At 31.7% G+C, this 13,859-nt stretch overlaps 1 protein-coding gene across 4 annotated transcripts in view; it reads left to right on the forward strand.

Annotated features, from left to right (window-relative positions):
* The first annotated feature begins 838 nt into the window (after positions 1-838).
* PhKgamma (phosphorylase kinase gamma) overlaps positions 839-13,859 on the forward strand; it is a 30,349-nt gene continuing 17,328 nt past the window's right edge. For all 4 annotated transcript variants that reach the window (XM_088259731.1, XM_088259728.1, XM_088259729.1 and 1 more), the window contains exons 1-4: positions 839-1,195; positions 6,777-6,952; positions 10,092-10,224; positions 13,180-13,331. In XM_088259731.1, coding sequence (XP_088115857.1) covers positions 1,104-1,195; positions 6,777-6,952; positions 10,092-10,224; positions 13,180-13,331 — 553 coding nt within the window. In that variant the 5' untranslated portion in view covers positions 839-1,103. The remainder of the gene's footprint in view (positions 1,196-6,776; positions 6,953-10,091; positions 10,225-13,179; positions 13,332-13,859) is intronic.

A 13,859-nucleotide genomic window follows, 5' to 3' on the forward strand; every position in this document is an offset into this window, starting at 1 on the left:
CAACCCCCATTCTGCCTATAAATAATAAATAGGTACCCACATGTAGTTATTTTTATTAGTATTTATATTTAATCATTCTTTCCTTCATCTCAGATTCTTTTAGAAAGTTTTTTTCCCATTCTGCCGCAGACCCCTGATAATTGAGTCAACAGTCACTATTGTAATATTTTGGAATGTTGGAAACTTCCATTAAAAATTTATGAGCTTTTATAAAAGGGCGGATTTTACCGCTACGGAAAGTTCCATTGGACGAGTCAAACAATGCCATCTGTAGGGCGTCTGTATAACTATACATTTTTTTTAAATATTAAAAATCCGACTAAAACGAAAATTTATTGGTGGTAATTGTTAAAACATCCGTTTCAAAAACAGATATAGATATTTTTAAAGGTAAATATGAATGTGAATTTTCAACTATTATTATCGACACCACCTAAATGTATTATTGATTATATACTCTAAGGATTATATGGAACATTTAAAAAATAATAATAAAAGGTATATTCATTTTTAAAAACATTCGCTGAGTTCTTTTAAATACCAATCAACTAGTCCCAAAAAAATAAAAAGAATTGAGTATAATGAGAACCTTCTAAGAACCTTTTAGGTGCTAAGTCAATAACTCCTTCCACGTAATTTTCCATTCACATATATTTCTGCCCATAAATAGGTGGACAATTTTGGAAATCTCACCAGTCGACGCCGCGAAACGGACGAAACCGGTTTTCAACCTGTCATTTGTATTTGAAAATTATTAGACAAGTCCAACAACATAATAACATTTATAACTTATTTATGTTATTCACCTGTTAAAGTTTGATAACTTGTTACTATCTTCAGTGTGTATTTGCGAAAACAAATTGCGGGACGTGAATTGTTCGCAGGCTCCCGTTAAATTATTAATAACTTTATTCGTCGTGACTTTTCAGTGAATGTGAAATCTGTTCAAAACTATTTATTAAACCTAAAATAGTAATATTGTTCCTACAGTCTCGAAAAATATTAGTGTTGATTTAATAAGTAGTGTTTAACCTTTCGACATTGACGAATGGCGATTTTTTTGCTGTGTTGAACATTAAGTCCAAATAGGTTTAAGCGGCAACATGGCAAAGGAGGACGATGATGATAATCTTCCCGACAAGGATGCGGCGAAAGAGTTCTACGCGAAGTATGAGCCGAAAGAAATAATTGGAAGGTAAAGAAGGTTATAATTCTGTCATGCCAAAAAATATTTCAAAAACCTCGTGTTTAAAATTATTCAGAAAGATGTCATCTCTAACTGATTTTGCAAACATTTTCTGCTCTTCTTCGTTATTTCTAATTGAATAATGCCTGTTTTTAGAATTACGTGTTAATATGTTTGTAATGCAATCCAAATCCAAGGACAAATCCAGTGTCATAACTTGATAACATAAATAACAATATTGCCTTAAAAAATTGTAAATATGAATGAACAAATATCTTTAAAATCATGTTTCAAAATATAATTGTTTTATTGTTATCCTTAATCGCAAGGTATTATTTTATGTCATTCATCGTTTTTTTTTCTTTGGTGTAATATCCTTTGCACCATTTTTTACTATTTTTTTTGTTGATTAAAATAAATGTTTATATGTATTGCAAATATATTATTCTCAATAAATAATTTGATAACTTATTTATGTTGGTGATAAGGAACAGAAGTTTATCCCCGATTTAACACCAGTTAGTTGAAGATATTTGGATAGATTTGCTCAAAACAAATAACATATGATTTGAAAATTAATCATAATTCTACCACCACTGGGTGGAACAAAGATGCCCATGATTGAATTTTTCATAAGAAACGAATTTCTGATGTCACAAACTCGCTATTGCCATTCAAGAACACATCCATCTTTCATCTAAAACTAAACAATATGTCTGACCCATTTCCACTACAAGCGAGCGATCTTTCCTACAACATCACATACTTTAGTTTGGCGGTGGATCCAATAGTTTCATTTTCTATCTCTCAATCTTATTATAACATCAATGCTATCTTCACACTGTATCTCAGGATGAATAAAACACATTAGTTGATCATTATCCATTAGGTTTGGAATGAAACTTCGAAATATGGAGTTTATTTTTCCAAAAAATGCCACCAGAACGAGAATTATCCTCTACTTGATGCCTAAACAAATTCCAATGTTTATTTTTTTTTTCTTATTTAAAATTTGAGAATATAAACATTTTACAATTTTCATAAAATTAACTCTTGATCATTCACCCATTCCTTTATTTTGCCTTTGTTCCATATTTTATTTTGACCTCTAACATCCGTCGGCAACCAATTAAAAATGTTCAGAACGATATATTGCAGTGTTCGGCTCCCATATTTACTGTTAATTTTCGGGACTATCAAACCTTCGTTGTGTGTAAATCGTGTATCATGGTTACCTTGGTCTTTTACCTTATCCAAACAATATCACATATTATTAGCTAAAAAATCAACCAATATTGTTTTTTAAAAAATACAATTGCGATTAGTTCATGTAATCAATGATGCCTAAACAAATTCCAATGTTTACAACATTTTGAGTGTGTCCAAATACTTGTTCACAAAATCTGGATTATCTCCAATTACAGGAGTTATTTTCATATTATTTTTGACATCTCATCAAAGATGAAGAAGAATATGGAAGTCTGGGCATTTACGGGGCTGACGACCGTCATCGGCTGGTTTAAGTGATCACTTTACACACATGTAACATTCACCAATTCTACCCATTATTGACAACCACACTACTCAAATTCTTGGAAGTTCTTTATATATGAACCAATTTAGAAACCTTGTTCTTGAATCACTAGAACTTCACTAGAGACATCTATTGGTGAGATGTAAAGAAGCTTTTTACTAAGCAGAAACTCTTATATTAGTATGTGAGGTCCAAATCCTGGATTATAATCACACACATGAGAAACGCCAGAAAATACCATTTTCATTTTTATTATTAAAAAGCTTCTTTACATCTCACCAATAGATGTCTCTAGTGAAGTTCTAGTGATTCAAGAACAAGGTTTCTAAATTGGTTCATATATAAAGAACTTCCAAGAATTTGAGTAGTGTGGTTAACACGTGTAACATTCACCAATTCTACCTATTAAAATAATGGGTAGAATTGGTGAATGTTACACGTTTGTAAAGTGATCACTTAAACCAGCTGATGACGGTCGTCAGCCCCGTAAATGCCCAGACTTCCATATTCTTCTTCATCTTTGATGAGATGTCAAAAAATAATAATTCCAATGTTTATTAGATGTAAAGACACTCCCTCGGATTGTTTCAATATTAGTTATTGATATATTTATCTTATTTTCTGTAATCTAGTGCACATTTAATTGCTTTGTTATGTTCATTCTAATATGGTTCCACTCCAAATCGATCCCAATTATCTTATTTAATTCAGACGTTAGATAATAAGTATTTACTTATGAATTCACACCCTCACAGCTTCCTTAGGAGAGATAACATTGAATGGTATAAAATGGTGGTATTAGGTGTCATCCTCTGTAGTGATAGTTATAACGTTTCGATTCCCATGGGTTCAACATTAAAATCAAATTGTTTTTGTGGTTAACATTTTTCCCAAACTGATATGTCTGCAGTGATCACCTTGATGTGTAGTTTGTGAGTTGAAAATGATAATAATCAAGATACGTAACATAGACAGGCGCTGTGGCGTAGTTGGGTAGACACATGACCGCGGAACTGGCGCCGCGGGTTCGATTCCCGCCAAGTGCAAAATGAATTTAAGAAAGATTTATTTCCAATTGGTCTGGATATTTGTAATGTATTTTTCACATTTGACTTTCTTATCCTTGCTATCCTACCTGCAGACAAGCCTCTAATAGAGGCTTTGAGGGTTATTCCAATAATAAAAAATAGTAAATAAAATAAATAAAAAAAAGTATTCAGTTGATAAGCTATATTTAAAATATTATATATTCTCACTTAATAATTTCAATATATTATTATCTTCATTACTGAAACATTTTAAATACAATATTCCTACTATAGTATATTCTTAGATATGATATGAGATGCTGACGAATAGCCATTTTCAAAATACTAAAACCATATTAAAAATACGAAATTAATTTTTGTAGATACTAGTTAACACAGTTTAATGGTCAGCACGCTCGGCTACCGTACTGGAGGTCCCGGGTTCGACTCCCAGAGGAGGTCAAATAAATATAAGTGATTTTTTCACTTATATTTATTTGATACTTCCTTGGCCTGGTACATGAAACGAAGGACTAATCACCTTTCCTTCAAGTGTTAACGATCAAGATTGCAACTATACGATGCAGTGCCCTATGCACCATCGGGTGCGGATGAGTTAACGCTGACAAAAAGTGATAATTACAAGGAATAATAGCTCAATAAACACTAACAGCACTTCATAACTATCTTTTTTCTACTTCTAAAAGAAAATATGAAGACTATCGATAGCTTTTATAGTGTGACTTTTTTGTTTGAATTTTTTGCTATATGAAAAACATGATGGACCTATTTAACTAATTTAATACCTCAGTCAGTATATTAAACAGAAAGTCTCGACAGACTGATTGATTATATTTTAAACAAGCAATGCTTCTAGTTTGATTATTTTTGCAACGGAGGGTATCCGGGAGTAGAGAAGTATGCGGAGATATAGGATCGGTGCTCATTACGTTTCGCTTTCATTTGCTTTCCTCCCACACAGTTCTTAATTAGTTCTCGTTGCATAGAATTTAGCTTCCGTTTTATGTATTTGCTTACTTTATATTGTTTTGCCATGTTGCTAGCTCAAAGGAGATTTAAAACCCTATTCAAATTATTATTTTATTACTAATATATATATATATATATATATATATATATATATTTACATATATATATATATATATATATACATATATATATATATATATATATATATATATATATATATATATATATATGTATATATATATATATATATATATATATATATATATATATATATATATATATATATATATATATATGTATGTATATATATATATATATATATATATATATATATATATATATATATATATATATATATATATATATATATTTATGTAAGTAATTTATTGCTCACTCCTTTCCAGAACGTCATAAATCAAAAAAACATATTTTTCAGGAGAATGTTTTTAAAGTTTAAAAATAGAATACAATGTATTAAAAAATAAATATCAAGCCACTTATTGAACTTTTTACTGTGCAACAGATCTTTTTAGGTAAAACCTGAAGGTTTTTTCTCCGTTTGAAAAATATTTAGTATATTTAAAAAAATAATTAAAACATACCTTTTCTTCAAAATGCAAAAACAACACTGTCTGCCGTGTAGCGGGTAAATACTAAGTTTAAAATATGCCGCTTTTGCTGGGATATAGTACATTTTCTGGGCATTCCTAAAACATGCACAACTAAAAGTTGACAATTTTTGATTTATGCCGTTCTTGCAAGGAGTGAGCGATACGTAATATTCATCATTTTTTTCTTGGTTCGTGTTTTTTCCATCATGTTGCACCTATTTTTCTGGTTTTAAATGATTACAATTATCTTCATACTGTAGTGTATTTTAAATAACATTTTATATCCGCCCACAGAGGGCGCTTGTCCACTACCTGGAATTTTACCGTCCGGCAGTCCGGTTTTGAAAAATGAAAGCGACTACGACAGTTTAGCATGATTGAATTTACGCGCAACGTGTTCACGTACCGATCAAGAGCACCGATCTGAAGAAAGATGGACAAAAGCACAAGCCAATCCAAGCCAATCATCGTTTCAAAATGCTAACTGACGTACCGGACGGTAAAATTCCGTGTAGTGGACAAACGCCCAGACTATCCTTATATGAGATTTTTTGTGTATCACGGAATGATGGGAAGTGAAATTTTAATAAAATTTTACTAACCATGCAAGTCTTAGTAGGAGAACCAATATTACATTTAGTCCTAGGAAGATTTTTTTTTTATTACCCTCATCCGCACCAGCGTTATCTTGATTGTTAAATACATGAAGGAGAAGCGATCACCCCTGCGCTTCAGGTACAAGTCCATTTAATAAATATTAGCAAAAAATGACTTATAGGTAATTTATTTTGTCTCCACGGGAATAGATCCCAGGATTTTCAGAATGTTAGCCAAACATGCTGATTACTAGTATTACGGAGGCAGACAAACAAAGCAACAACAAAAAAACCTGACAACTCTTTAGAAGTTTCACCTATTTACTTTCAGTATTAAGGGTTAAGTTTGTTTTTTCTGAGGGCTTTTTTCGGGGACCTTCTGTCGTTTGACTGCAGCCTGCTAAAATTTTACATAAGACCATTAATATGGCTCCAAAATAAAATATAAAATTAACCCTTTGCCCTTACCACATACCGGCAAAAAATGAGCTTTTGCGGATTCGGCTGTAAAAATAGCTGAAACTGATTTTACCGTATTATTTTATGAGGTAGTTTTATGTATTCTCTCAGGGTAGCTCTATGTGTATGGACTGTAGTGGAAACTGTCGCCCAATTCTGGTATTATTTTGTGTGTTTTGAACATATCTTAATATCATGTATTTGAAATAAATAAAAAAAAACCTGCCCTTTTTCCAATTAAAATCTTCATCAAAACTCATCAGTCAAAGGGTTAAAAACATGTAGACAAAATAATCACTTTGAATGTACATACAAAGCATAATAATAAAATACATAAAAATAACTAAATAAATGTTTGTTTTTTGTCACCAGGGGCATCAGCTCAACAGTGCGTCGTGTCATCGAGAAGGAAACTGGGCGGGAGTATGCTGCCAAGATAATCGACCTCAGCTCGGAGACTCACGACACGGTAGAGTGCCACACCATGAGGGATGCCACCAAGCAGGAGGTGGCCATCCTGAGGCTCGTCATGTCACACCCTTATATCAGTGAGTTTTTTGATTGGTTGGCAGTCAACATAGTTTTTTTCCTGATAAAATCTCATTTATGTCTAAATGATTAGTTTTGTATTTAAGCTGTACATGACATCGCAAAGGGGTTACGGGGGATTTTATCACCCGATATGAGGAAATGTGTGTTTGCTCTAATTACGTGCATCCGCGTCTCCATTTAATGCTCCTCATAAGCTGGGTTTTATTAATGGATGAAAATTTAAAAAATAGATTTACTTGAATGATTCACGTTTTTATATTCACAAAATTAAGTTTACAAATAACTAAGATTACAGATTTTAGTACTAGGTTTATTTTCACAAACTAAATGTTTCAAATTTTATAACGACGAGGCACTGATGTAGAATGTGGCAGCAGTTCACACTGCTGGTGCAGTGGCGAGAGAGAAGGTACTTCGCCTCGTCATCGCATTTAATCGTGGTGACGTCATGCTGTTCGTGATAGTCTGTGGCTCGTCATCATCAGTTCGTCTATGGTGGTCGGGGCCGAATGAGACACCACAGGGTTATTAATGAAATGTCAACTTCTGGAAACTCCGAGGCATTCGATTTGTTTATGACATCACTAAATTTGAAAAGATTTGTGGAAATGTTTTCGTCCAATCTCGGTAAAATTCACTTCTCAGCATCTGGCACTTGTCCAATAGAGTCGTAAATAAATTGAAGCGTTTCCTCTCGAATGAATAGGAAAAAACTAAACATTTCACCTTTGATTCATAAGAGACTTTACCTTTTTTGCGACTGTTATTTGGGTACATCGGAATATTAGCATACAACACAACCGTTCCCTTGCCAAGTTAAATGGTTGACTTCCCAGAATTAAACCGTCTAATTTTGTGTTGAATCCTTCCATTATGTTATAATGTCGATTGATTCAGCTGTTTGCTGATGGGAAATGTTTTTTTAATCCTAATTTATAGTACAAAAATCAAAACAATGGCAAGAAGACATTCATTCGCTGTCACATTTTGTTGTAAGTCATAATTTGTCTCTGAAAAATTAGGCCAACAATGCTGTCGTTCCAGTTCATTCTGCCAAAGAAATGGTGGTATTTACCAAGTAAAACTTGAATTAAAAATGGATAGATATTACTACAAGATGACTGCCGAATCAATCAATGAAAAGAAATAATAATAATAATAATAATGTGGATAATTTGTATAACGCCATTTTCGTAAAATACTACCTCAAGGGCGCTTATAAAGACATGGATAATAATAATAATAAAAGGAAGATGATGATAATGATATACAAAAAATAAATGGATTAAAACGTCATCAATCGGTCTCGGGCAGTCGAGTCTGGAGCGAGGAAAAGATGAGCCGACAAATTAAAACGCCTTCCTCTTGATCCCATGGGCTGGAGAATGGCAAAGGTGTTGGGTAAGACGCCTTCTGAACGAGTAGTTATGAGAAAAGTATTTTTATTCTTTTTGAAACCCTTGTAATTTTTATTTGATTTTTTATGGATATCATAAATAAAATTTAAAAAAATTCAATTATAAACAATATTACAAAAGTCATTGAAACTTTATTTTTTTAATATTAATAATTGGATATAATTCATTTATTACAACTGAAAAATATGTAAATCATGGAAGCATAGTTTAATTTATTTTATTTAGAGTATATAATTATCTGTCAATTAATGAATGCAAGCACTACCACAACTTTCACTTGTTTATAAAAAACAAAGCCACTTGTTTGATTTTCTGTTTATTTTTTAATATTATATAAATAATTTATATAAATATTATTTTATGATTAGCGTAATCATAAAATTTATATAGTTTTATTTATATTAACATAAATCAAAAGTTCAAATTCCATATATGTATATCATTTATCCATTACCGTGTTTGTAACTATAAAATAGTGTTAGAACATGAGTCATTTTGTTTATTCTATGTACTTGTAAAAACAAAACAGGATACATTATGTTTTTGTCTATTGAGTATTGCTACGCAGTAAAACAGTGAATAATGAAGGTCTCCGAATGTAAAGCTTTTTTATATTTGTTGTGTTGTGAGATTAATTAGTGACATAAATATCATTGTAGAAAATAAATGATTTATAAACACGCAACCATTCTTCCGGGGTTTCCTCCAATAAAGTCAATCGGTACTGCCAATCGTAGTATGTGGAGAGCGGCTGACCGCACATCTGTACGACTGTCCTACATTCCTGACCAACCGCTCCACTGAATACCTGATGAAGAGAATTCATCGCATAATTGTGTAGCATGATGTCGCCAGTAGCATAATCTTCGCATAATTGTGTAGCATGCTGTCGCCAGTAGCATAATCCAAGCATAATTGTGTAGCATGATGTCGCCAGTAGCATAATCTAAGACCTATGTTGCTTACACAAAATAATACAAATTATTTATATAAAGATCGCATATTTGCAAATATATATGTATTACATTACATTGGTAGACCAAGGCGGCAAAAATAACTTGTGATTGACATTCGTTTTCTCAAGCTTTCTACAAATTTCTGAAGTCACTCTCATGAATTGTGTTACTGAATGTTAAAAATGTAAATTTAAAATTTAATATCAAGTGAAACCCGGATTTTGTATCTTCGGATACAACATTTTCCTGCCAATTGCATGAAATTATCTCAGTCCCCATATATTTTCGTACATTTATTACGCGCATTTAGGTTTATTTTCCAGCTTACATCGAAAATATCCTGTAATTCGAATAATGATCGATCTGTAATGCTTTTTTTTACATTATTCGCGATCGTCACTTACATGCAGTTTTTACATTTTTTGTTTGCTTATGTCATAGTTTTTGTAAAAAAAAATTAATTTAAAAGGTTTTTTCAATAATCCTAATTTATAGATTTTTGTACGCAAAAAATCTCATCAACATAGACAAAAAAATCTCATCACCAAAAAATTTCATCAAAACAAAAAATAAATTAAATTAAAATGTCTCCTTCTTCAATATTCCGCATTTACATTTTCCCTCCATTTTAGTTTTTATTTTACATGCCCTTAAAAAAAATTGGGGTTTTTATGTATTTTATTGTGACCACTGAGAATTAAAACTATGGATACCATTTTACTAACTGATTGAATTCTCATTTCATTTCTGTTTCTCAATAGTTGAGCTGCAGGATTCCTTTGAATCGGACACCTTCATCTTCCTGGTGTTTGAGCTCTGCAAGAATGGAGAGCTGTTTGACTATCTGACTTCTGTTGTCACACTCTCTGAGAAAAAGACGCGATACATCATGAGGTATGTTCAAATATAATAAATCTACGCCTACTTTAATCCTCCAAAGTTTTTTGTATCTAATCTACCCAGCTTAAAATTGACTTTTTTCTTTTTTTTTGATGGTGATACATTTAAAAATAATAAAAAAATCTGGGGTACATATATTTTTATGCGGTGCATGGGAGTTATCTTGCGAGTGTTTGTGTCTTTTATATTTTTAATTTCTAAATGGAGGCTGTTGAAATTTGTTTATGATTTCCTGTTGTTTATTGGGAATGTTATATAATTCTTTAATTAGTCAAAAATAAGTGACCTATTGACATTTTTTTAATGTAGTCATAAAAATACTCGTTAAATATATCAACTCATTAAAATTATCACCAATAACTAACTTAAAATTCATAAAATAATACATTTATATATATTAAAACATTACATAACAGCAAAAAAAAACCATTTGCACCTTGAAAACGATAGTCGCATGATAATTTATCTATTAAGTTTTTTTGTTCTTTTCATTATGTGGATATGCAAAGTTATAATAATTAATGTTTGATTATAAATTGTGATTATAAATTGTCCGCCTCCGTAGTGTAATGGTCAGCACGCTTGGCTACCGTTCTGGAGGTCCCGGGTTCGATTCCCAAGGGGGGTAAATAAATATAAGTGATTTTTTCACTGTAATATTTATTCAATATTACCATGGACTGGTACCTGAAGCGGAGGGCTGATCACCTTTCCTTCATGTGTAAAAACGATCAAGATAACACTGCGTTTATATGACACAGTGCCCTATGCAGCATTCGGGTGCGGATAAGGGTTTTATTATTATTATAAATTATTTATGCTACGTTGAGTTTATTGCTAAAATTATAACAGATTACCTCTGCACATGTAAAAAAGGAAATAAAGAAGAAATAAATAGTTGGTAGTGGTTCAGTAGTAATAGTAGTTCATCCTCTCTGTCTGCAACATAATTATTTTGCCTCATTTGGGTTTTACAATTTCAAAATAAATTGTCGATTTTTGATCCTCAATACTCTCACATTGTTTGTTTAATTTTCGAATGATATTTTACAATCGAATGCACGCATTGCACGCGCCAAGATTTAGTTCTGATTTATGCACTATTAGTCATTGAGATTCTCGGCTTTTTTATTTTTCCGAATGTGTAGTAAACATGATTGATAACAAAATACGTCAGAGAAGAAATGAAGCATGAAGTTTACGCACTTATCGTAAGAATAATTACTTGTAATATGTTTTTAATTACTGTGATATTTTATTAAAAAGGGTAAATATTTTTCATTTTATATCGAAAGAAATATATCATAAAATATTTTTTCCGCACATAATTTCCATATAATTTTAAAATTTGTTTTTCAACTTGACGTCTATCGTAAAACACTGAAATGTAATTACATTTTGGCAAACCCCGGATTCAATTTGCTGTGTGGTGAATATTTATATCATTAATTGATTCGCCAGTTACTTATACATTGTACTCTATCATCAATGTTTCCATTGAAGAATAACTCTCAAATGTAAGTTTTCACAATTTAAAAAATGTTTGATAATGATGTTGATTACATTAAAACACGTCACATTAGTTTGTTTTTTATTTGAAATATATAGTGGTATTTCAAAATATAAATAAAAATTTAATTTATCTCTACTAATATTAGGAACATTTTAATTTATTCCGCCTTCTTAGTTTAGTGTTAGTAAAATAAATATAAGTAATTTTCACTCTCATATCTATGTAATATCACCCTGGGCTGCCCTCATACAATTAACGATAAAGATGACATTGCACTTGTATGATGCGGTGCTTTTGTACCATTGGGTGCGTATAAAGGTGGAGACTGACCGGAGCATTTCGTCGTAACATAATGCCGTAACATCGATCGCGGCAACATCACCGAACATCTGAAACTATGAATGGAATGCTCGGCTTGGTATAGTGACTGCCCGAATGCTCGCATCGTAACGCGTTACGTTATGATGAAATGCGCCAGTCAGTCTCCACCTTAAGGGTTAGAAGAGGATGAATAATTAACTTATAATTGAAGACGTGTTTTGCATTTGAATTTCAAAAGAATCCTAGTAAATGCCGCATTTCTTAAAGAGCATTCCGAAGCCGGATTCTTCTACATCTTTAACAAGAGTATTCTGATATTATTTTTTGACATCTCATCAAAGATGAAGAAGAATATGGAAGTCTGGGCATTTACGGGGCTGACGACCGTCATAGTCTGGTTTAAGTGATCACTTTACACACGTGTAACATTCACCAATTCTACCCATTATTGACAACCACACTACTCAAATTCTTGGAAGTTCTATATATACGAACCAATTTAGAAACCTTGTTCTTGAATCAATAGAACTTCACTAGAGACATCTATTGGTGAGATGTAAAGAAGCTTTTTTATCAAGCAGAAACTCTTATATTAGTATGTGAGATCCGAATCCTGGATTATATTCACACACATGAGAAACGCCAGAAAATACCATTTTCATTTTTATTATTAAGCTTATAATTTGAACAGATAATTTATTTACAACATTTTGAGTGTGTCCAAATACTTGTTCACAAAATCTGGATTATCTCCAATTACAGGAGTTATTTTCATATTATTTTTTGACATCTCATCAAAGATGAAGAAGAATATGGAAGACTTCCATATTCTTCTTCATCTTTGATGAGATGTCAAAAAATAATATCAAAATAACTCCTGTAATTGGAGATAATCCAGATTTTGTGAACAAGTATTTGGACACACTCAAAATGTTGTAAGAGTATTCTGGCTTACTTTAAATTTTTTTAATGTGTACATTTTAAATTTTAGTTTGTAATGTATATGCCAACCAGTTTCAAAGCATGCTTCATTCTTAACACTAATAAATTGAACACTTTGCCGAATGAATTTTGATTTAAATGCACTCTTAATTTTTTGCTCTTCTTATTTGCAGACAAGTTTTCGAAGGCATGCAGTATGTCCACAGCAAAAACATAGTCCATCGAGACCTTAAACCGGAAAATATCCTACTTGATGACCAACTCAATGTAAAGATCACCGACTTTGGCTTCGCTAAGGTTCTCCGCCCTGGAGAAAAACTTTTTGGTAAGATTTTTTTGTAATACCACTCGTGAAATAATTTTGGTTATTTATTTTAATTTTATCACTTTCAAATCTTATAAAATTTTAAAAACTATAATTACAAAAATTCATCTGCATGGACTGTGGAAAAAAAAAATATAAGCATATAATATAAATCTTTATTTTATTTATTGTGAGATATTTATTTTTAAAAATTGTTAAACTATTAGAGCGTTCGTGCACTGCACGGAATTTTACCGTCCGGCAGTCCGGTTTTTAAAAATAAAAGCGACTACGACACTTTAGCGTGATTGAATTTATACACACTGATTAAGTGCACCGATCCAAAGAAAGACGGCTAAAAGCACAAGCCAATCCAAGCCAATCATCCGTTTTATCATGCTGACCGGATTGCCGAATGGTAAAATTCCTGTAGTGCACAAGTGCCCTTACAACCATATTATGCACTAACGAAACACATTGAAACTAATTTACAACATTTTAAGTGTATCCAAATACTTGTTCACAAATCTGGATTATCTCCAATTATAG

Source organism: Brachycentrus maculatus, unplaced genomic scaffold (genome assembly GCF_059751285.1).
Source record: "Brachycentrus maculatus isolate JH-2025_06_01 unplaced genomic scaffold, ASM5975128v1 h1tg000119l, whole genome shotgun sequence".
NCBI classification, from domain to species: Eukaryota; Metazoa; Arthropoda; class Insecta; order Trichoptera; family Brachycentridae; genus Brachycentrus; species Brachycentrus maculatus.